This window comes from Lissotriton helveticus, chromosome 9 (genome assembly GCF_964261635.1).
Source record: "Lissotriton helveticus chromosome 9, aLisHel1.1, whole genome shotgun sequence".
In the NCBI taxonomy this organism is placed as follows: Eukaryota; Metazoa; Chordata; class Amphibia; order Caudata; family Salamandridae; genus Lissotriton; species Lissotriton helveticus.
In genome coordinates, this window is record NC_136070.1 from 161,719,237 (window position 1) to 161,744,934 (window position 25,698).

At 42.2% G+C, this 25,698-nt stretch overlaps 1 protein-coding gene across 6 annotated transcripts in view; it reads right to left on the bottom strand.

The window, feature by feature from the left end:
* MDGA2 (MAM domain containing glycosylphosphatidylinositol anchor 2) overlaps positions 1–25,698 on the bottom strand; it is a 1,540,171-nt gene that overhangs the window by 116,287 nt on the left and 1,398,186 nt on the right. For all 6 annotated transcript variants that reach the window (XM_078659694.1, XM_078659693.1, XM_078659692.1 and 3 more), the window contains one exon: positions 22,611–22,631. In XM_078659694.1, coding sequence (XP_078515820.1) covers positions 22,611–22,631 — 21 coding nt within the window. The remainder of the gene's footprint in view (positions 1–22,610; positions 22,632–25,698) is intronic.

The window sequence follows — 25,698 nt, forward strand, 5'->3', positions numbered from 1 at the left end:
CCTCTACAGTCACTCATACATGTACTCACTCATCATATTTACTCAGACACCTATACATCCTGTTACACACTACACTCATCCATATAGTTACTCACACATATAGTCACACATGCAAAGTATCACATATTTACTCTCTTAAACAATCATGTATAGAAACACATACTTATTTATACAGGAACTCTTCCAATCTCTCACTCTCACATACACCAATACTCACATTTACTAGTTTAAAACATATGTAGTTACTCATAAAGACACTATTGAGACAGTCATTCACTCACTAACACACCCATACACACACCCATACACACACTTATCCACCCATACAGTCCTGCACACATGCTGTCTTCAACACATACAAACAGTGAGTCACTCATTCATGCATCTATGCACTAAGAAATACCCCCACCGAACCATAAAGACACTCAGACACTCATACTGATACTAAAAAAAACAACTAACAACCCATATAGAAACTTATGTAGCTACTCACCAACCCATGCAGCCACTTATACACAAAATGAGAGACTGTTACCGATATTTACATATTTAAACATTACTCACTAACCCATGTATTCACTAAGATATACTTAATCAGTCAGTTATACAATCAATTTTACAAAAAAAATCCATTTACACACTTATATACCCATTTATTCTCCCATCGACCTACAGATATACATATATAAAATATATTTAATTTTTAGAGAAACACAGATTCACTGGATGATGTCATCAGTGATGTCATGAGTGATGTCATTAGAGATGTCATGAGTGATGTCATGAGTGATGTCACTGACCATGTCATGAGTGATGTAATATGTGACGTCATCAGCAGTGCATTGCGGGCGCACAAGTTATAGTTAGCTGAACTAACTATAACGTTGGAATTTCTATGGTTTTGTACAAGTGAAATGACCAACTAACTATAACGCCCCAGAAACCTATGTTTTTTTCAGTGAATTTCTAAGGTTTTTTAAATGCTAATTCCTAACTATAACGTGCCTGAAACCTATGGTTCTTTCAGTGAATATCAAAGTTTTTTTTAAATGCTAATTTCTAACTATTACGTGCCTGAAACCTATGTTTTTTTCAGTGAATTTCTAAGGTTTTTTAAATGCTAATTCTTAACTATAACGTGCCTGTAACCTATGTTTCTTAAGTGAATTTCAAGGGTTTTTTAAATACTGGTTTCGAACTATGCCTACAGAGGTAGGATATGTGAAGAAAGAAGAAAAAACGCACAGAAAGAAGCAAAGAAATGCAGAAAGATGCAACAGAAGTCCTCAAAGACGAAGAAAAGTGCAGGAAGAAGCAAGACATGTGCAGAAAGAACCAACAGAGGAGCAGAAAGAGGCCTTGTTACAAAATCATCCTGTGCACACAACTTTTTCAGACGGCTACTGGTGGTAACTGACTCTGACTAACCAGACCTAGAGCCAGTGGTATGCTAACAGACACTTAGAATACAGTGAAAAGACCTACATACACTAGGGAACACTATGCTTTGGGGTACCCCTGTGATTAGCATGACCTCCTCTGTAAGACCCTAGAATATAATAGGGCAGGGGTATTAAAACTACCTCTTAAAGCATGCCACGGGATGCGTTTGTGCACTCGTGAAGGGATGCGGGGGCCTGAGATGACATGTGTACAAACACGCCCTGTGGGTGTTTCAAGTTGGGGAATAAAGTCCCCTTGAATCCTGAGGCTCCCTGGGGGCCAACTAACCCACCAGATATGTCCAGTAAGTGCCACAGAGTTGGATTGCAGAGAGGTGTAAAATAGGGCATGGCCTCAGACCACCTCTCTCCAACGCAGCTCTGTGGTGCTTACTGGAGGTACATGGTGGAATAGTTGACCCGGGGGCACTCAGGATTAAAGGGGACTTTATTCCCCAATTTAAAACGTGCCACAGGGTGTGCTTACACACGTGACCTCAGGCCCCGTCCCTCTCTTCACCACTGCGTAAACACGCCCTGTGGCCGTTTTATTTTGGGAGATTAAGTCCCCTTGAATCCTGAGGGTCCCTCTAGCCCACTAGGTACTTCCAGTAAGTGCCACAGATCTGCGTTGCACAGAGGTCTTAAAAGGGGCAGGGCCTAGACCACCTCTCTGTAACGTAGTGCTGTGGCGCTAACTGGAAGCACCTGGTGGGCTATTTGGCCCCCAGGGGCCCTCAGGATTGAAGGGGAATTAATTCTACAACTTCAAGCGCGCCACACGGCATGTTTGCACACGTCACCTCAGGCCCCGTCCCCGCCCTTCACCACTGTGTAAACACACTACGTGGCCGTTTTAATTTGGGAGATTAAGTCCCCTTGAATTCTGAGGGTCCCTAAGGTCCAACTAGCCCACTAGGTACCTCTGGTAAGCGCCACAGAACTGCGTTGCAGAAGGTTAAAAAAAAGGGGCACGGCCTAGACCACCTCTCTGCAATGCAGCGCAGTGGCGCTTACTGTAAGCACCTGGTGGGCTACTTGGCCCCAGGGGACCTCAGGATTGAAGGTAAATTATTTCCCCAACTTAAAATGTGCCACAGGGCGTGTTTGCACACGTCACCTCAGGCCCCGTCCCTTCACCACTGTGTAAACACACCCTGTGGCCGTTTTAAGTTGGGAGATTAAGTCCCCTTGAATCCTGAGGGCCCCTAGGGTCCAAATAGCCCATTAGGTACCTCCAGTAAGTGCCACAGAGCAGCGTTGCAGAGAGGTGTAAAAAGGGGCACGGCCTGGACCGCCTCTCTGCAACACAGCGCAGTGGCACTTACTGGAAGCACCTGGTGGACTAATTGGCCCCAGGGGGCCTCAGGATTGAAGGGGAATTATTTCCCCAACTTAAAACGTGCCACAGGGTGTGTTTGCACACGTCACCTCAGGCCCCATCCCCTCCCTTATCCATTGTGGGCGTTTTAAGTTGGGGGATTAAGTCCCCTTGAATCCTGAGTGTCCCTAGGGTCCAAGTAGCCCACCACTTATCTCCAGTAAGCGCCAGAGAACTACGTTGCAGAGAGGTGTAAAAAGGGGCACGGCCTGGACCACCTCTCTGCAACGCAGAGCAGTGGCGCTTACTGGAGGTAAGTGGTGGGCTAGTTGGCTGCGAGGGACCCTCAGGATTCAAGGGGACTTAATCCCCCAACTTAAAACGCCCACAATGGATAAGGGAGGGGACGGGGTGCAAACAAGCCCTGTGGCGCGTTTTAATTTAGGGAATTGATTCCTCTTCAATCCTGAGGGTGCCTGGGGCCAACTAGCCCACCATGTACCCCCAGTATATGCCAGGGAGCTGCGTTGCAGAGAGGTGTTCAGAGGCCGCGAGGCTCCCGCCCTGTCATTGCAAACAGGAGTGTCAAGGGGATGGGCACTGCAGGAGCCAGCCCTGGGGGATGGTGGTCCCCAGGGCAATCATTGGCTCCAGGAGGGGGCCCCCCTCCCACTTAATGCAAAGCCCCGGGGTGTTGGTCCCTGGGGCATGGGGGTCCGTAACAGACCCCCTATTTTGAATATTTAGTGCCCCGGGGAGGTGGCGGTCCCCAGGGCATGTAGGGAGGCTCGAGCCCCCCCACACAGGTTTTTCTTTTTTTTATTCCCTGGGGGTGGCGGTCCCTGGGGCTTGCGGTGGCCTTAGGGGCCCCCCAACTTGAAACTAACAAGCCCTGGAGGGTGGCGGTCCCCAGGGCTGTGGGGGAGCCGTGTGCCCCCACAAATATTCATGTTTTTCCCCGGGGGGTGGCGGTCCAAGGGGCAGTGTGGGGGGATTGGGCCCCCACACTTTTTTTTTCATGCCCCCAGGACTTGGCCCACCCGGGGGCTTCAATTAAATGAAGCGCGGTTGCCCAGATCCTCAGATCCTCCGCGCATCCCGGATTTTTATTTTTTTTAATGTTTTGTTTGGCCCTAGGGTCCTTCTAGGACCCCCTAAGCAGGCCTAGGGGGTCAGGGTGTTTCTAACCTGCACCCTTTTCTTATTTTGCGCCTTAGTTTTTCTGTTTTCTTGTTTCTCTGTTCTACTTCCTGGTTTGGAGTGTTGACAGCCAATTAGGATACAGTTCGTGGTACGGAGGGTGTGTGGATCCATCGCGGCAATAGATATCACTATTGTTTTACATTTGATTTTCTCAGCAACTACTGAACAGATTTACACTATTTAACAAAAAGAGTTCTTTCTGAACCAAGGGCTACCTTTTTTGCCAAATTTGGTGTAATGCCGTTCAGCAGTTCGGGCTGTAGCCACGGCGATATTCAGTTGTACAACCATTCGCATAAAATGATTGATGGGTGGTTGTTTGCCAAACTTTGCATCTTTAGACATGGCATGATGTGTTAGCCACAGTTCCCCCTTTTGTTCACATTTTAGGAAACATGTAGCCTTTAGTTCTTCAGTAGTATAACTTGGTAGGGGCCTTCTTCTCGACATTCATAGAAAAGAGCATTGCAAAAGAATCTCGCTATGGTTGCTCCACTTCATAGGCAGGTTTCCCCACTGGTGTGCAAACTCTACCCCTTCCTGGATACAGGGTTCTTGCAGAAATCATGAAGGGGCATTCATAATCAATGTAAAAGAAGAGAGAAGAGATTCATTCATTAACATGTTCACAGTTCCTGAAGGTATGAAAGCATTAGGCTGTTGCCCCAGTTCACAAAGATGTTGCTATCAGTGGCAGAGATTTGCTCTTATAGTATCATGGTATTTTTACTTATTACTGCAAGTGAGGAGTAAGTCAGGAGTAGTACTACAGCAACTCACAAATAAATCTTTGTGAATCAGATCCAATGTGTGAGCAAGAGGATCAGATCATTGACTGGGTGGAAAGACAAGTTTTATGGAACAAATAGTCCAATTTAGGTATGCCAGGGAATCTATTACCTCTAATTACGGCTCTGTCTACGTCTACAGGGTGCAAGGTTCTCCTAGGGGGAAATTAAGGTCTTTCATCTTAAATAATACTCATAATACTGTTTTATTTACCCCAGGGTTTGAGTTATTGTAGGGGTGACGGACCAACAATAAGGGATTGTAAATTCCCTGTTTATTATATGCAGATGAATCTGTGATTTAAGTGACAATAATAATATTTAAGACTTAGATCATGTCATTTTTATTTGTTCAGAGTTGCATTTTTCTCACCACTACTTTTTAAAGCCTTTGTTAGATCAAATGGACTCACTATTGATGAAGGTTGACGAAGGCTATTTTCTCCAGAAATGTGCTGCTATTATTTAATTTTTTTTATGTATTAAACATTTTATGTATTTATATTGAAATATATATATATATATATATATATATATATTTATGTGTGTGTGTATGTGTATATATATTTTTTCTCATTGATTCCTGCTCCTCTATAACCTCTCCTTAATATTTTTTTTTTTAATCTTTTTAACATCCTTCCACCCTGTGTTGCTTTAGCAAGCGCCTAGCAGCTGCACACTGATTCTGTGCTTTTTGCTTTTCCATCTATAGGATTTCCTTTCAGTTCCTTGTTCAACTTCCTGGTATTACTGTATTTTATACTTTTCTTTTCTGAGCATCCCAGCAAAGTGCTACTAGGTCATCCACTTCCTACTTGTCACATACCACACACTTTCATTTATCCACTTAATTTACAATTCTATCCTGAAAATCAGTCATGTTGGAAGAGTGCATGTACATGCATAGGGAATGTATTTGGTTATATTAGCCCACCTATGCCTCTGCATGCATGTACATGCATCGTTACTCATTGGTGGCCATTTTGGAATTGATTCATAACTGTGTAGAAAATGTTGTGAGCTGGGAATCTAATATTAGTCAGTTAAATTAAAATAAAAAAGGACACAAAAAGAAAGAAGAAAACAAGTGCACTGCTTTTAGATGAAGTTCGTATTATAAAATTATTAGATATAATGAGGTGCCATTGCTTAGATTATACATAATGTTGCCTAAACAATGTTAGCCCATCTGCCGGCTTGTCCATCCCATGCAAAATATGATTTGCTACAGATAGACATATGCACATTTAGCTCAGTACATATAGTAAACCAACTAATTGAAGTTGCTAGGATTAGTGGTGCATGATAAACACTTCATAAGTGCATAAATGCAATATTTATTGTGACTGAGTCATCCTCTGCTGGTAGCATACCTTCCTCTGATTAAAAGAGTGTGCATTGCTATCTGTATATCCAAAAAGAGGATCTTTCAATATAGATGATACATTTAAGAAAGATTATTTCTAGAACCAATGACCCTTCCAGTATTTACAACAGGTGACTTTGTGGATTGAAGTCCTCAAATTTCTTGAGTTATCTAATTTGGGTCGTTATATATCAATGCAATTCCCAAAAGACAGACAGGATAAACCCTTTGATACAGCAGGTCCTTGGTTTCCAATTATTCTTGAGTTGTCCTTATTGGACTTATTGAATGACAGCATAACACAATGACATCAAAATATCTAAAACTGGAGAAGTAGGGCAATGCAAACCAAGCGTGCTTCCCATTGAGTATGTGATTGCTAAGATCGTAGATTTACAGGGTTATACAAGCATTATATTATAGGGGTAAACACTGTTTATAGGTATCCTTATCAATTTAAATAGCATCTCCGTAGATCAGTTAGAAATTGACTCTGAATCTAAATTTATAGATAGATTATGTATCGTATGCATCTATCTATTCTAAAATATTGTGGCGGTGATAATCGCAATAAGGTTGACACTGACTGAGAAAGCTGAGATTGAGAATACTAAAATGTAGTGATCACAAAAACTCTTCACAGGAACCCATTTGAATAATGCCATTTTGAGCACAATTCTGACAAAAAGACCAGCACAAACATCGAATTTTAAACAGAGTAACATGGAATACTTTTAAAATTCCACATCAGTCGTAATTTCCATGTCATTGAGATTGCATAAAAATGCAAAGCAATAATTTTCTGCAAAAGAAATTGAAGACATGTCTTTTCTTTGTTTTATTAAACACTTAATTCAAACTTATTCTTTTTGCATATAATCATATTGTCGAAAGACGTCATAAATATGATGCTGGGACGGATATAACATTTATGTCTTGAGACACTGAGCTTGATTTACAAAGAACCTCTGCACTTGTGACGGAGACGTGCAGTTGGGGGCGACTCTGTACTCAGGGTGGAATATCCGCAATGTGAATTCTCACTGAGAAGATTCCACTCTGAGTGTGGAGACCACCCCACGACTGTGGGACCTGCGCCACAGGTGCGGAAGCCCTTTGTTCTTAAAGACCTGTATTTTTAAGCATGAAAGGTCATTTTGTGGAAGATATAGGGATCCTCTTGGTTCACCATCCAATGTTTTTTGCAAGCTTGGAAAAGAGGAGGAACTCAAGCTGAGAAAGATAAAAGTGTGTGCTCAAAGAATGACCTGAATTACCAACCTGCATGTGGCGCTAATAGCCAATCAGTGAAGGATATGCCTTATGCTTAGGGTCAAAGTGCCATCCATTCCTCTGCATACCATGCAGGCTCTTTGAGAGCAGATATGGAAGATGCTTCTGCAGAAGTGTCAATCTTTTCATTATCAACGAGTGATCACCAAAGGATAGGCACAAAAAATTCAATTCCCATTTCTCAGAGAGGCTTTGCTGAGACGCACAAATGTCAGGTCTTCTTTACGTGTCAGAGTCTTTCATCATTCCATTGGCTTCCTGCTGTCGAGGGGATGAAAGGCTGGCACCTGGCAGGTCTGTCCATGTTTGTTAAAGGCTCACTGTGCTAAAAAGTAACCCTTGAAAGTATTCTAGAAATGTTAGTAGTTATACAGGTCATCCATGCCAAGGTTCACCTTTAACAATGTGACATTACTTCCCCCCTCCCCCCCCGTTTGAAAAGTCTGCATAGTGACAATATTAGAACAAACTTTGAATACCATTAAAACAACTTATTCATGATCTAGACTTACTTGAATTGAATATGTTGTCTGTAAGCACACGTTACAAAAATGGCATTATCCACCACTCTACATAACAATTATGCTGTCGCTCTTCAAATACAATGTCTACTCATCCAACTAAGACACTCCTATTTGCAAACATCCCCCGCATACACAAATCCAGACCTGAAGGTTAGGCCTTCTTCTGCCTGCTCCTAAACCCTGGAACGAACCACCCCCTGCAGGATACCCTCCCGGGTGATCATATGTTAAACAAATACACAAAGAAACGTAACATAACATTACACAAGCAGCATGCTTAGCACACGCACATCATTGATCATACTGAGTTGAAAATGCACACTTGCAAATTCATATCTGGACAGTGGAACACACAATTAAGTAAAAATTCCCATAACTCAGGTACATCTAGTTATGGGAACTGTTGAAGAAAACAAAGGTTGCAGTCGTGGATTGTATGTCAAAATATCAATAACAAAACATAATCTGACATAAACATTGTGGCCTGGATATTGTGTATAATAACATCACATGATTAAATGTATATTTTCTCTTATTAACACCAATCAGAAAATATTAGGACACAGCATGTTTGTCAGACGAGATTTCGGAAACATCATTGTGTTATCATACTGCATCAAGGCAAAAAGCTACATAAAGTAACTCTAAGTTTAAATGACTTAGAATGGTTGGATTTAACATTATCTTAACTCAACCTTTCTCACTGATCAAGGGGCAGTTTTAGTCACCTCTACCTGTAAACACACCTTTAATAGTGAACATTTTATACATTATAGCTCACTTTTATCAAATTGTTGTGTAACCCTTATGCAATACAAGGGCGAGCCGAAAACAGAATGAGATTTATCAAGCCACACAAGATAAATCAAGAGTAACGCAAGGCAGTGCAAATCGCTGCCTTGCATTACTAAGCAGCATGGAGGCATTCCAGCGGTGGAACATGGCTGTTCTCAAGCATCCACTCATGGATTCTGATACCTTCCCAGATTTACCAACACTTTGTAGACCTGGGAATGCGTCAGTATTGTATGTCTCCTCACCAGAGGCACAACAATGAGAAATATATTTATTTCTCTTTGTAGTTTCCTCTTTCTTGTTGGGCTGCATTCTGCAAAGCAGGCACCCTTGCAACATGACACAAGGGTGCCTGAATTTACGTAAGGCAGCCAAAAGTGTGCCAGCACTACAAAATGACAAGAATGAGCCATATAAAAGTAAAAGTGGCAAATTCCTGCCCTGTCCTTTTCATGCAGCGTAGTGCAGAAAGATTGCTTAGTCTGTTGCATGAGTTTTTGTATATTTCTGCAGTCTTGTGAACCATCTCCTTTGCCACATACAGACAGCAAGACACTAATTCACAAATTCAAACCAATTTTCAACAAGGTTTAAATTCAAAGGGACAGATGAGAATTTGTTTCCTTTTTACCAAATGTGATCAAAATGTATCCACTTCAATAAATAAGGCATTTCCAAATGCAAGTTGAAATAAGAAAGAGTAAAATATAATGAAATATACTGCTAGACTAGAACTGACAGAATCACCCATTAACCTAATTTTTCATGGATTCCCTCATTTCCATCCTCCAATCGTAGTCGTAATCTCTCCTTAGCCTCTCTCTCATTGTCGTGTTTTGGCAGCTCCTGAGTTAGCGTTTAGCACAGCTACACGGTCTTTTCTGTTAACTTGACCAAAACGAACGGGGGCCATTTTGAATCCCTCTGACTTCCGTTTCCTATGAACACGCTGCCTCGTGGTCAGTGTGCCCTTTTGTCCTTTCTCGATACCCATGGTCACTAGTCTGCTCGGCAACAGGCTATTTTTAGTACTGGTCAAGCGCACATGCGCATTACGCACCAATTGGTCACTCTTTAGGAATGTTCACACTAACTGACCAGTGCTGTTGAAACTCCTCCCACATGTTGGCCGTGTTCCAAAAATGACCTTATATGTACCTAAAATGTGTAACTTGTAACCGCCTATCTTTTTATTGCTAATAAACTGTATAAAAGAGGTCGCGCACCAATGTTCGGTGTGCTACTTCTTACATTGCCGAAGGGTGCTGTAGGAATGTATCACCACCCCATGGGGTCCTAATAAACTTGTCTTTTACCTTTTCCAGTGTCCGTGCCAACTTCTATACTAAGGTGTTCGAGAGTTAGCAGAGTATGTAGGCCTGATTTGAACCCAATACCACAATTGGCGACCACGAAGGGACTCATCGGCGACTCGGATGCCCGAAGGAGAGGTCGTGACGAAGGTCAGGAAACTCGCCATGGACGCGTACGCTGCCACTGAGTGACCCGAGTCTCGGCACCCGCGGTGTGTTTTCCCGTCCTTCCGATCTGACCTTCCAGGTGGCGCCGGTCTTCGACTGAGATTCTGATCTTGGATTGTCGTGATGTGCCGTTTTGGCTGATTTGACCACAGAACTTGGCAGTTGGACTTTGGACGTTTGAATAGAAAATTGGTAAGCTTTTTGATTGGTGAGGTAGTCTACTGACACTTACTGTGGCTTTTTGAAACTTTGAATTTGAATTTGAATTTGTTAGCTAACGTTTTGAATCTTTGAATTTGAATTTGAATATGTGAAGTGCACCTCACATAGGCAGGCATGTAGGGATATTTCTCTGATTTATTTGATTTGAACAGTGCACCGTGTTAGGTGGCATTTTTGTAGTATCGCGTTTTCGTGGTACCTTTTGAAACATGCCTGTTTTTAGCACACTCCGTAGGATGTGCTGTTCTGAAAATGGTACCAATTATCGATTAAGTGCAAAACAGCCGGCTCCCCCAGAGGGGACTCCAAATCGTGAAATGTATGTCAAATTCGGTATTCCACCAATAATGTATAGTACATTATGGCATAAGTATACTAAAACTGATCGTGAATTACAGTGGCCACTATATGGGTCGTTTGACCTTCGAAAGGTACAATATGTAGAGCAGTGTTTGTTTCAGCGAAGGTCTAGACAAGATATGTTTGATTGTGTGCGCATGTGGGAGAAAGAGGTGCGTGAACGAGCGAAGCGTGAGGAAGCCTTGGCGGAGAAAGTGCAGCGGAAGGCTGCACATGACAAAGCTTTACAGCTACAGGAGAAGGAATTACAGGAAAAGAAAGAGAGGGAGAGACGAGAACGCAATTTACAGGTTAATGGTCAATTCCCTATCAGGCGTCCTCTCTATCCAGTCCTTACTAATGAAACGGATGATTTTTCATTACTAGATCGTTGTCCGCCCCCGTACGTCGCACCAACGGCTCCGAGCGAGGGATCAGACGAGGATAGTGATCGAACACAGCGTACCAGGTTACATGCGGAACGAGCTGCGGAATTACGTTCATTTGCACGAAAACTAAATATTAATACTGTTACTGTTTCTGACGTTACTGAACAAATGGAACAGTGGCCTGATAAGGAACGACTGTATTTTTTAGATCATTTTGGAGATGAAGTTGTTGAGCGGTATAGAAAATATTCTCTTGAGTTAGAACCAAAGGAAATATCCAAGAGTCGTGAGAATTTTCGTAAAGGTCTTTTTGTTCTTTCAGATGCGGACGACTTCTTCAAGCGTTTGATTGAACTACGTAATGAGGCGACGCGACTACGGGAGGTGGCAAAGTCGAAGAATTCGTCTGCGTCCGGAGCGACGGGGATATCCAAAGAATGCCCTATCTTTGAACCAGATAAGATCGCTGCGATTAATGTTAGACCTATGCGAGAAGCTGCGCCTTTATATGTCCCTCATAAAGGGGATGGCACAGATGATGATAAAAGATCCAAAGACGCGAAAGGGTATTTTGTATATAATTGGGTTTATACGCCTTGGAATAGAGCAGATGTCATGGCGCTTAAGAATGCTTTACCTGATCCCCGTAAAAACCCTGCGGCTTTTTATGAAAATGTTGAAAGTGCAATTTCTTCATGTATCATGACGTTAGTTGATATTGATCTATTTTTCGGGTTGATATTGCCCCCTGATATGTGGAGAGTAATCCGTAGGTTTGATGACCTCACGACTCTCGGGGCCACTTGGAAAGATCTTGTTCAGGCTGATTTAGATAGAGAACCAGCATGTAAGCCGTGTCAATTAATATTAGACCTTCCAGGGGCCATACTGACAAAACTAAAAACTCTTGCTCCCGCTAAAAAGATTGATTGGACTATACTAGCCTCTTGTAAGCAGAAAGCGGAAGAATCAGTTTCCGATTTTTTCTCTCGCTTCGAGGAAGCGTTCCATGATTACAGTGGTCAATTATTGACAGAAGATACTGGCAGGCATCTATTCGTTGATAAGTATGTAGCTAATCTCCTACCGGAGATTGCGAAACGATTAAAAGCGAGTGAAAGTTCATGGACCACAGCAACCCCTGCTTCTTTATTGACTATGGCTCAATATTATGAAAGACAGGAATTGGAGGCGAAAGAAAGTAGTGAAAAGAAGGCGAAGGAATTGAAAACGAAGGTAATGTTAGCTCAGGTTCAGGCTACGAGAGGGAACAATAGAGGGGGGCGAGGATCGTACAGTAATGCTCCTCCCCCTCGCTCTGACATTTCTGTGAATCAATGTGCATACTGCAAACAGTTTGGGCATTGGATTGCAGACTGTCCGGTGTTTCGAGAGCAGCGTAATTTGAGGGGGCGAGGAAGTGGAAGGTCTAGAAGTTATTATGGAGGGTCAAGAGGAGGTTATGGCACGAATGATCGTGGGGGATATGGAGCAAGGGGTCGTGGTCAGTCAGATTATAATACGTTTGATAATCGCAATCAATATCAGATAAATGAGGGTGGTCCTGCTGAACTACGGGATGAGCATTACGCATAGGATTGCGTAGGATGGGGTGTGGAATCGGTTGAGGTGCCAGTTGATCAGAGGGGTCCATTCATAGAAGCACATGTTCTGGGTTCCACTGATCAATTTCTGGTCGATACAGGAGCTACTCGTAGCGCTTTGTCCAAATACTTGGTTCCAAGGGCTCCCCTGTCTGGCGAGGTAATTACAGCAATAGGGTTCGATGGAACACCTACTTCTAGCCCACTGTCTCAACCAGTTACATTTCATGTTGATAAATTTGCTGCCCCTTGTCCCTTTTTGTTGTCTCCAAATACACCAGATAATATTATTGGACTCGATATGTTAAAACACTTTCGAGCTACTATTCGCTGTGCCCCAGAAGGAGTGCGAGTTGTGTTGAATGAGAATTACCCGGAATTAGAGCGAGTGTGTTTTCTCCATGAATCTGAAGTTCTGGCCTCCTTACCGAAAACGTTGTGGGCCACTTCCGATACGGATGTAGGGCAGATGATAATTCCTCCAGTACGTATTACTGTAAAGGAGGGAGTCTCTCTACCACGTGTCCCGCAATATAAGATTTCTAGAGAAGGTGAACTTGCTTTAATACACATTGTAAATGATTTGATTTCGGCAGGAGTAGTCGAGGAAGTTCCTTACAATGTTTGCAATAGCCCAATTTTACCGATCCTTAAAAGAGATACAGATGCTAAGGTTTATCGTTTCATTATTGATTTGAGGGAAATAAACAAGATAGTAGTGCCTCAGTATCCAGTGGTGTCTGACATCACCACATTGCTTACGTTGGTTCCACCGACGGCAACTACTTTTACAGTCATCGATTTGAAGAATGCCTTCTTTTCGATCCCTGTACATCCTGACAGTCGATATCTATTCGGCTTTACATTAAATAATAAATCGTACAGATTCTGTCGAGTTCCTCAAGGCTATACTGAAAGTCCTAGCATTTATAGTCAGGCATTAAAAAGACAGCTTGATTCCTTTGACTTACAGGAGGGAGTGGTTCTCATTCAATATGTAGATGATATCTTACTTGCTGCAGACACGCCAGAACAATGTGAGAAGAGTACCTTTTCCTTGCTTTCCTTCCTGGCCAAACATAATCATAAAGTTTCGAAGAAAAAGCTGCAATATTGTAGACCAAAGGTGACCTACCTCGGTCATCTTTTGTCTAAGGAGGGCCGTGCATTGACACCAGATCGAATTCAAGCAATTCTAGATACTCCAGTCCCTCGCACTCAGAAGGATGTTCGCGCCTTTATAGGTTTGACGCCTTTTTGTAGGCAATGGATATTGGGTTTTTCGCATATTGTTAAACCATTGTTAGCATTGTTGTCTAAAGATACACCGATTCCCATTGAATGGACGGATGAATGTCAGAATGCTTTTGAACAATTGAGACAAGCTCTTTGTTCTGCACCAGTGTTAGGTACACCTGATTACACGAAGGTTTTCACATTATATGTACACGAGAAGGATGGGTGCGCATTGTCAGTCTTAGTGCAGACACACGGAGACAAACAGAGGCCTTGTGCATACTTCTCGGCGGTACTCGACCCTGTGGCTCGAGGATTGCCTGGATGTTTTCGAGCAGTTGCAGCAACAGCAGTTGCGATACGACAAAGTGAGGGAATAGTTTTGTCACACAAATTGTTGGTGCTAGTTCCCCATGCGGTAGATGCGTTACTGAATCAAACGAAAACGCAGCATCTAACCAGTGCCCGACTTACAGGATATGAGCTAACGTTGTTGGCGCCTCACATCACACTAAAACGATGTGCAACACTAAATCCTGCTACTTTATTGCCGGACCCTGTTGCTGAGACCCAGAAGGAAGAACAACATGATTGTGTTTTTCTGACTGAGGAACAGACAAAGGGTCGTATCGACTTACAGGATACGCCATTTCCAGATGTAGATGGGGAACTGTGGGTTGATGGATCGTGCGTGAGGTTACCAGATGGTACGACTTCCGCAGCTTATGCGATCACGACACTTAAGACTGTGGTAGAAGCAGCACGGATACCCCAAAAATCGGCTCAAGCGGCTGAGTTGATAGCCTTAACGAAGGCATGTGAGTTAAGTGCTGGACTATGTGTGAACATTTACACGGATAGTCGTTACGCTTTTGGAGTAGTGCATGATTTTGGCCTACTTTGGAAGGAACGAGGATTCCTGACTTCACACGGAGTACACATCATGCATGGAGAATTGGTACGCGATCTCCTGAATGCACTGTTATGCCCAAAGAAAGTTGCAATAGTCAAGTGCAGTGCACACAAAAAGGTGACGGACAAAATAGGGCAAGGCAATGCTTTCGCAGACCGCATTGCGAGAGAGACCGCTATGCTGCAAAATAATTTCCCCATGTATGTGGTGAAGTCACAAGCTGAGCGGTGGCATGATGCTAGAGAAGAAATACTAGATATACAGAGGTCAGCATCTGAGGCAGAACGTATGAAATGGGCCACTGAAGGAGTATTGGATGAAGAGGGTTGCTGGCGTAGTAAAGATATGGAGAGATGGAAACTACCCATGGCCTATGTACAAACAATGGTGCAAATGACACACGGGCTGGCACACATTGGAGCTCTCGCAATTACTAAATTGCTTACACGAGTTTGGGAAAATGCTGACATTGCTAGCACGGCTAAGAGAGTAGTGCAGACCTGTCTGATATGTTTGCAGCACAATCCTGGACAAGGGACTCATACTCCTAAAGGTGGGTTTGTTCCACCTGCTGCACCATTCGAAGTACTACAAATGGATTACATCCAGCTGGAGCGCTGTAATAATCTCAAGTATGTCCTAGTAGTGGTGTGTGCCTTCAGCAAATGGATTGAGGCTTACCCTACGAAAGACAATACAGCATTGACAACAGCTAAGGTGTTACTGAAAGAGTACTTCCCGCGCTACGGTGTTTGTAAACTTATGTGGAGTGATAATGGCCCTCATTTCATCGGGAAAGTAGTGGAATACGTCCTGAAAGGATTGGGAATCAAGCAACGATTCCATGCTGTCTTTCATCCGCAATCAGCAGGTTTAGTAGAACGATACAATGCAACTCTGAAGCTGAAGCTAGCAAAGATAGTGGCATCTACATCTCTGAAATGGCCGGATGCTTTGCCTTTGGCATTGCTGTCCATTCGATCAGTGCCACATTCTCGATCTGGCCTCACACCCTACGAAGTGGTGTTTGGAAGGCCTATGAATATTTGGGGAGTTCCAAAACCTCGTTTGATACATGATATGCCTTGTATAATGATGAACGATTATCTGGCACGATTAACAAATGATTTGCTTTCTATTCATCAACAGGTTCGAGAGGCGCTCCCTGATAACTCCACTGGTGAGGCTCACGATCTCCGCCCTGGGGACCACGTGATGGTCAAAGTCTTTGAGCGATCCAGCAGTTTGGAACCGAGATGGCATGGCCCTGAGCAAGTGCTGCTGGCTACGCGAACTGCTGTGAGAGTCACCAACAAGAAGCGGTGGATACATTCAACGCACTGCCGACGTGTCTCTCCGGATCTGGTGAGCCCTGTGGTGCTATCCGACTACAGAAAGATTTTGGATACAGAAAAGAGCCCAGCTGTCACGCCTGATGAATTGGAGGGAGCCTTCCCGGACCACGTTGTTTCTGATAAAGTGAAGTATAATCTACGCCCCAGGAAATAAGATTCCTTTTGTGTTTTTGAAACTGGTTGGTAACCGCTCTGAGGTTTGTGAAACGGAAGCCGGGAATATCAAGGGGGGGGGATCAGTTCTGCCCAGTGTAGCGACACCCGTCTTGAATCCCGGAGAACAAATCAACGGCAGCCTCGGTTCAGAACCATCGTTTTTTATTTTTCCGGCTTAGTGTTGTTATTGAAGAGTATTGTTTTGTGAACTATGGCATCTCCTTCGACACGAAGAGGGAGAATTCTTGGTGCTGTTTTGTTTGTCTTGACCGTAGTGGTGATCGCAGTATTAGCCTGGACTATAGAACTGTTGTTTCCTGTACGAGAACATTTGCTGCCCACCACTCCAAGTCCATCTGAACATTTTCATTTCACTCTGCCTTTTCACGAAGAAAGACATAGGCAGACTTATTTGAACAACAGCTTTATTAAGATTCTGCATCATACTCATAATATGACCAACACGTCCAATTGTTGGGTATGTGGAATGTTGCCCGGACACCAGAAGAAGGGAGGAACACCACTCATTCCTCTCCCTTTTTCTCATAATGGTTCTTGTCATGCTTGGTACACTCTTCTTTTTACTCTGCGATGGCCAACGAAAGGTGGACTACTTTTTCGGTTGAATAAAATATGCTATAATGATAAAGATGGCTATCCACACGCTGAAGGAACTAAATTCGAATGGGAAGAGTACCGTCCGGACAATGTTTCTACACCTCGTGTATATACGAATCAAAGACTTATAAATGTGACGAGCATGCATATAATAACAGTCATTGATACAAAAGCAGATTTGTGTATTAGAAATAAAGGTACAATCCCTGTAGGCCGCAGTGAATGTAATATTACACTTACCTTTGATACACCAACTGGAATTGCATTTGTAGCTTCACGTAACACATATTTCATTTGTGGAAATAAGGGATACCACCGTCTACCATTGGGATGGTTGGGAACGTGTTATATAGCATTTGTATTACCACCTGTGTTTATTGCTCCTCCCATGTATCACAATGATTATGTTTTGTACCATGATTTCATATTGAATAGAGTGAAACGAACAATAGATCTTGATGAAATAGACCAGACTGATACCACTTTACAACAATATGTAGATTTCAATTTGGGGTTATTTTCATTCGTAGGAGCTGCACTGAATAGCAGGAAGATAAGGCGGCTTACACGTGTGGTGGAAGCCGTCGCTAATGAAACTGCCTCTGCTTTAGGGAATATTACTGAGGAATTACAAATTACCAGAATTGTAGCGCTCCAAAATCGAATGGTTCTAGATGTGATACTAGCTGATAGAGGTGGAGCATGCCGCGTCATCGGAAGTAGTTGTTGCGTGTACGTACCAGATAACTCACCTTCTGTATATGATTCGATTACAAAATTACATAAAATAGCTGCTGAGATCCATCCAGAAAATGGAACATGGACCTTTTCTGGTTGGTTCTGGACCCTGCTTAGTACTTGGGGTTGGAAATTATTAACGATTCTCTGTGTTTTTATTGGAGTACTATTTTTTCTTTGTCTATGTATTCAATGTGTCCCTACATTATGTTCTGTATGTATCACAGCCTGTATTCCGTCGAAACGAGCTATTGTTAAGCAAGAGAAACTGATCAATGATGAAGTATTGAAAATAATGGCTATTAACATTGAGGATGAACATTCTGACTACGTCCACTATGAGGTAGCTTTTGCTAAACGCTAAAAGGGCCGTCTGTCGTGTTTTGGCAGCTCCTGAGTTAGCGTTTAGCACAGCTACACGGTCTTTTCTGTTAACTTGACCAAAACGAACGGGGGCCATTTTGAATCCCTCTGACTTCCGTTTCCTATGAACACGCTGCCTCGTGGTCAGTGTGCCCTTTTGTCCTTTCTCGATACCCATGGTCACTAGTCTGCTCGGCAACAGGCTATTTTTAGTACTGGTCAAGCGCACATGCGCATTACGCACCAATTGGTCACTCTTTAGGAATGTTCACACTAACTGACCAGTGCTGTTGAAACTCCTCCCACATGTTGGCCGTGTTCCAAAAATGACCTTATATGTACCTAAAATGTGTAACTTGTAACCGCCTATCTTTTTATTGCTAATAAACTGTATAAAAGAGGTCGCGCACCAATGTTCGGTGTGCTACTTCTTACATTGCCGAAGGGTGCTGTAGGAATGTATCACCACCCCATGGGGTCCTAATAAACTTGTCTTTTACCTTTTCCAGTGTCCGTGCCAACTTCTATACTAAGGTGTTCGAGAGTTAGCAGAGTATGTAGGCCTGATTTGAACCCAATACCACATCATATTCATTTACTTTATAGCACTACTCAATCGAATTTAGAGTCGGACTGCTTTACATCACAAACATATACAGAGAACCACACAAAGACAGAGTCATACAAGTGTGTCAATCAATGTATAGGAAATACTAACTGTTACACCTGACAGCCTTAGGGTGGTCTTCTCCAAACTTTTAGCTTGCTTTCCTCCTCTTTTTGCAGTATTTTTTGTTGTTGCCCTTTGGCCTCTAAGCCCTTTACCACTGCTAACCAGTGCTAACGTGCATTTGCTTCTCTCCAACATTGACTTCTCAATGATTAGTTCTTTGAATTTACCTGCACTACCTGTTCCCGGGCCCGGTAAATTCAATGCTACTAGTCGGCCTGCAGCATTGATTGTGTCACCTACACAAGTAGCCCTTTAAACATGTCTCAGGCCCACCAATTCAAAGCCTGTGCGTGTGCAGTTTTAATGCCATTTGTCTTGCAATTTAAAACCCTTTGCCAAGCCTTAAGCTCCCCTTTTCTTAACTATAAGTAAACCCCTAAGGTAGGCCCGTGGGCAGGGTGCTGTGTAAGTAAAAAGGAAGGACATGACTTTTATATTCAGCATGTCCTGGTAGTGAAAAACACCTAAATCCGTTGTTCGCTATTGTTAGGCCTACTCTTCTCATTGGTTAACATTGGGAATTCCTTATTACACTTTTTAGCTGTAATTCCACCAGGTTATTACACTTTTTAGCTGTAATTCCGGGTTGACAAGGAGAACCTCTGTGATGTTTTATGTCATTGGAATGGTAATGATAAATCCTCTTGGCTGGCAAAGTTGGGTTTAGCATTACTATTTTAGAAATGCCACTTTTAGAAAGATGAAAAAAGAACAACTGATGGACGGAATTCTAAACAATGTCAAACATTCACTCCCAGGACAGAGATCTGGGCCTAAATTCTTAGTTTTTTTGTTTCCCACGCCATTCCAGTTTGGGCCATGTTGTAGCCGGTAAAATGTATGCTTAGAAGATTCATAAATAGCATTGCATCTTTAAAACGAATACACTTTATAAACATGTAATACACATAGGTTGCATTTTACCAAATATGGTGACCAAATATTTGTGTAATAGTAATATTTAATTACTAGAACAAGCAATTTATTATGTCTAATGCTTCAGAAAAAGTAAAATCGTCAGTTAAAAAAACAAGTCCCTTGATTCATTAACTAAAACGTATTAAAGATAGAAACAATATTCAGGTTTCTGTAAATACAGGAAGAGACACACAGATCCACAGTCATGTCAAACGAATAAAAATAACATTGTATTAATAAGAAACAGGGAAATAGGTTATTGCATAAATATCTGAAAGAGCTCTAAGGCAATGTAAGGATACATTTGCTTTGGGTCTGACATAATGGGAAAAGATGTACACTGATGCCGGATACAGTAATTGATTATGAGTGTGAAGCATTATGGAAAATAAAGTCATGCGATATAGGTGGTAAACCGCTTTTGAAAGAGGGTGAAAAAATCCACTAGCTTTGACAGGTGGCAATAATTGCAATGAAATCAGGTTAGCAGGTGAAGTTACAATATTTAGGCCATAACATAACTAAACTAAAACTATCAAATGGCTTTTTGGTCAATTCACAAAACATTTGGCTATTAGTTTTCTGCTGCACCTTAGGAGCAATTAATCAGTCGAAATAAATGTATAAGCAATTGAGACATGCAAAATTCCTGAACTACTCAAGTAGGGTTCAATTGATATTAGGTATCAGATTTATGATTGATAAGTGCTGGAGTTATGCAAAATAAACTCTAGGGCAGTGAGAGTCTCGCGTATTAGGTCCTCGCACAACATCCCAGTAAGGTGTTTTTGGGAAAGGGACTCAGGTCATGTCCCCTAGCCTCTGGGACATGGGGATTTGGCTTAGAGCATGATATTGCCCCATTTTCATAGACTGATTGGTACTGTTATACAATGTTGCGGAAAGAACACAGCTATGTCCATCAAATTGACAAAGTTTATAACTAAATCCAGACCTGCTGGGCAGGGCTGCAGTCTGTGCTCAGTGGTCCTGAGAATTAGAAAAAGTGAACAATCGGTTTTGATTTAACTATGTTTTCATTTTGGGTTGTTGTATGAAATATTGTAGATGGAATTTCGGGCCCCCTTAAAATTGTAGCAAACATTTTAATGACAAAAATATCAACAGATAAGTGCACAGAGGGTGGTATAGATGTAGTATAGTATACGTAACTCCACATCTACCTAAATATATATAAAATATATATTTTTTTATGTGTGTGTAAGATTGTAGCACGATATTTTGATACTCAATATTCTGGACCCACACCTTCATGTGGGTCATTCTTTACCTATTGAAAATGGAAAATAAATTGTGGACTATCGTAGACATAATATATTATTATGTAAAATGTGTGAGGCGTTATTTGAGGAACAGAAGTTCTTTGTGAATCCGATAGAACCCATAGAAACAGAGTGCTAAAATAGGGTGGCACTAACAAAAACACACTTAGTAACATGACACCTATAATTACTGATACTGCAGAATATGGTATTTTGGGGGCGCAATACTACCAAAATATTACCAAATAGCCCCATAAAAACGGAGAAGTAACTATGTGAATCAGTGTTTGTGCATAAATTCCTCTGTCTTATAAATGCCATCATGTTTAGCCGGGAGAAATGTGTTTGGGGAGAATCCCGAAGGTGTTTGTTTCCCCAGCCATTTTATAATCTCAAACTAGCATCTACGATCATCACTAAATCTGTAATCAGGGCTTGAATTTTAATGCAGGGAGATAAAATCAAGAGGTGTTTCAAGGTGGTGGATTTGATGGTGTTTTATTGTAAGGACTCTTGGTCCAGAATAAACTTTCTCATTTTTAGGGGGTGCGTGGGGGAGGCATGACTCAGAAGCAGAGCAGTGACTCTAGCAGTGTTTAATGAAGGTCGTAATAGTCAAAAGCCACACCCCATAATAAGTCCTTACCAGGAAGACATGGGAAGGGATGTATAGTGCAAAGAACATGGCTGTCTTGGAGAAGGCAGGAATTATTTTCTTATTGGATCTGATTATTTGAGTTTGTCATTGATAATGTTTGACAGGTATTTGTAAGATTCAGGACAGTTGTTTTTCTTCTGAGAATTGTTTTGAAAAGTGATATTGTGTTGAATTCTGGGGATCTAAAGGCATTTGTCCTGATGGTCACTTTGATTATTGGACCGAATAAATAGAGATCAGTGGGTAAATTAACAGGTATAGTAAATTGCAGCTGAAGAGCAGGAATGAAAAAAAGTGAGGGAAGTGGGTACCCCCATTCCCTCACTTGTTTCCTTCCTGCTACCAGCAGTTTTGAAGTTATGTGAGCATTGTTTCTGTATGCCTTATGTATGTCACAAGCAAAGCACAGGGATAAGGGGGCCTTGCAGTTTTATGTGAACTGAGGTTTCCCACCTTCATTTCGGGAAAGTACTGAGAATAGTAATATAGAATTTCCTAGGAACAAGAGGTAATATTTTGCAAATACAATGTAAGAACGCACGTCTTAAGTCCATATTATTAAGTCAGGATGACAAAGTAATAGCAGGAAGATGCCACATGGTATAGGTAACTAAAGGTGTGGAATCATTCCCCCAGTACTGGTTGTGCTACTGGTAATTGGTTGACTACGAGATGAAACAATTACAAAAAGAGAAATTTGTAACATTTTTGCAACAGTCAAGTTAACACATGCTATAAAGTATGCTCCTGTATGAATGCAGACTCTGCCATGACATTGACATTTATTTCCGTTTATATTTAATAATCTATGTTGACACTATTCAACAACTAATGCATCATTGAAAATAAAGAAATTAGTCATGAATACTCACTCAAGTGAGGATTGATTGGAGCTGTAAGAAAGAAAACGAGATAGAGTGTTAGAAGAAAGGAATGTAATAAAAAACATATACAAAATACTACCACTTAATACACCTTCAATTAATGAATCCATTGCAGTTGTAAGTGTAGAATGATTACAAGTTAAAATACTTTGCATTGCTTTACAATCTTATGCCACTTAAAATGCATATTATGAAAGCTTGCATGTCTCTTGCAAAACATGTATTATTATGAGTTAAGTGGTGTGGATTAGTGGCTCAAATTCAGAGCTCCAGAACAAGGAAACCAAATATGTTAGACCATCAAATGGATGTATACTTTGTATTCTATACAGATCATCATGACAGCATTAGGTAACTTTTTCATGTTTACAATTATAGGCTAAAGGGAAGCAAAGTGCATTGCAAGACAAACTTCCCCAGATTAATGGCAATTATTAAGGTGGGCAGAATGGAACATGGGCCAAGTTCTCCTGCAGCCAAAGTCAGCAACTAAACCACTTTCCCCCATAAGCTAAAGGTGACTGCATAGATACCTTATTTAATGTCCCTGTGATTCAGATTTTTTTTGTCTAAAATTGGATGTCATGCCTTGAACAAGAGAGTGGATTGAATGAGTTAGTATTTTATTAAATCTAATGCATCACTAGTGTTAGAAATGGGGGTCTCTAGTTGGCAGAGGTAGGTGCCTTTGTCCAAATAGGGACCCTTGCTTCTAGTCAGGATAAGAGGGATACACTCCTAAGATAACCTCTGATCATTCCCTTGGTTGCTTGACACGAGCAGACAGGCTTATCTCAGAGGCAGTGTGGAAAGCATTTGTAAACACATACAGTAATACAGTGAAACCACTAGAAATGGACACCACATCAGTTTAGAAAAATAATTAATCTTTATCTAAACCACAACAAGACCAAACAACAAAAATCCACAGAACAGTAATAAACATATGACTTTCAGATGGTAGAAATAGTTCAGTTCAAAGCAAATTGCAGATGCAACATTTTTCCCACAAAGTACCTGGGATACGTCATGCAAACAAACAAAATGGTCCGCAGGGAAGGTGATGTGTCGGTTCCTTACACTTAGGGAAGGTGATGTGTCAGTTCCTTGCTCCGGGGGAGGTGATGCGTCGGTTCCTTACCGGAGAGGAGGTTATGCGTCAGTTTCTTACTGTGTGGGGAGGGGATGCGTCTATTTCTTACTGCGTCCCCCAACAATGCAACAAACTTGGTGCCTCAATGTGATGCGAAGATCCGGGATAATGCGTGGATTCTTCTAGCTCCAAGCTGAATACAGTCTCTAGAGGTCCAAAAAACAGCAGGCACCTCTTTCCAGGTCAGAACTCTCAGCAAGGAAGTTCAGGGGAGCTGGTGGTGAAGTCTTTGTGTCCCTGAGACTTCAGAACAAGAGGCAAGTTCAGTTGCAAGCCCTTTGAGATCTTCCTCAAGCAGGGGACACAGCAAATAGCAAAGTACTTTTCTCCTTTCCTTGGCAGCAAGTAGCCACTGCAGGCCAACCCCAGACACCAAACAGCACAGATGCAGTATTCCTCCTCAGCTTCTCCGGCTCTTCTCCTTGGCAAAGGTTCCTCTTGATTACCCAGAAAGGATGTAAATGTCTGGGGTTCGGGCCCCTCTTTTTATACTCAAAAATCCTTTGTTCTTTGAAGACAGAGTGTGTCTGTACCCAGACAAAACTAGTTCTGTGGGGCACTTTGCAAGTGCACAACCTCCTCCATTGTCAGTGTGAGCCCTGGCTCCAGACACACCACAGGGGGGTGGAGCCGTCATTGTGGGTGGCAGGCACAGTCCTATTCTGCTGAAGGTGTTACTCCTCCCATCACTCCAAATGCAAACCAGGCCTATTCAGCCTAGCCCTAAACCATCAGACCTCTGGAGCAGCAGTCCCTCTCCAGCCCCTGTCATCCAAAAGCCAGGCATGCAAAACAGAAACCTAGCAGAGGAAAACTGGATGGTTAGGCAAGAAAATACCTACTTTCTAAAAGTGTTATTTTTAAACACTAAAAGAGGCACTTTAACATTCTGAGTTCAGACATATTAAACTTTACTTTTCCATGTTGTTCCTAGGGTCAGTTATGTTTATAAGATGTTATAAACAAACTGCCCATTCTGTACAATGGGAAGCGATAGCCTTGCAATACTGAAAAATGAAATGGGCAGTATTTCACTATCAAGACATGCAACATGCATCAGGGCATGTCCTATCTTTCACATACATTGCACCCTGCCCACAGGGGTACCTTGGGCCTACCTAAGGGGTGACTAATGTATTTAAGAGGGAAAGTTTAGGGACTGGCAAGTATGTGTAATTGCCAAATCGACATGGTAGTCCCAGACTGCACACAGGATCCAAAATGGCAGGCCTGAGTCACATTTTACAAGCTACTTCTGTGGGTGGCACAATCTGTGCTGTGAGTCCACCAGCAGCCTTGGATTTACAGGCATGGGCACACATAGTGCACTGTACTAGGGTCTAACAAGTAAATCAAATACAAACACAAGGAGTTGATGAACAGAGCGATGACACTTTTCAGACACTTACCCCCATTCACAGTTCTAGGTTGAGTCCATCATCGTTCTTTAGCTCACTTCGACCCCAGTTCAGACACAGCTATATGCAAATCAGTCTTGACCCTGTGCCTCATGGGAACAGTCCAGCCCGAACTGCCAAGTCATGCCTTCCCTGGACCGGAAATCAAGTCAGCCAAATAGCCAATCATGGAAACACTAATCCATAACACAATTTACAAAAGAGAGAATATGCATGTTAGCACTGAACAGCAGTGCTAAAATGCCCAAAGTTATAAAACCAACAACAGGTCAGAAAATACAGGAGGAAGGCAAAAAGATCTGGGATGACCGTGCACACAGGGCCAAGTCCAACAGGCATATTTACTAAGGCTTGCATGTCCTTGTGCCACACAAGGCAATGCAAAGCAATGCAAGTCCTTAAATGGAATTTACAAAGCCATCTTGCATGGTTTGGCATGGTTTAGTAAATCCAAAGTAGCACAAGACTGTGTATTTCGCTGCCTTGCGTTACCTTGCAGCAGGAT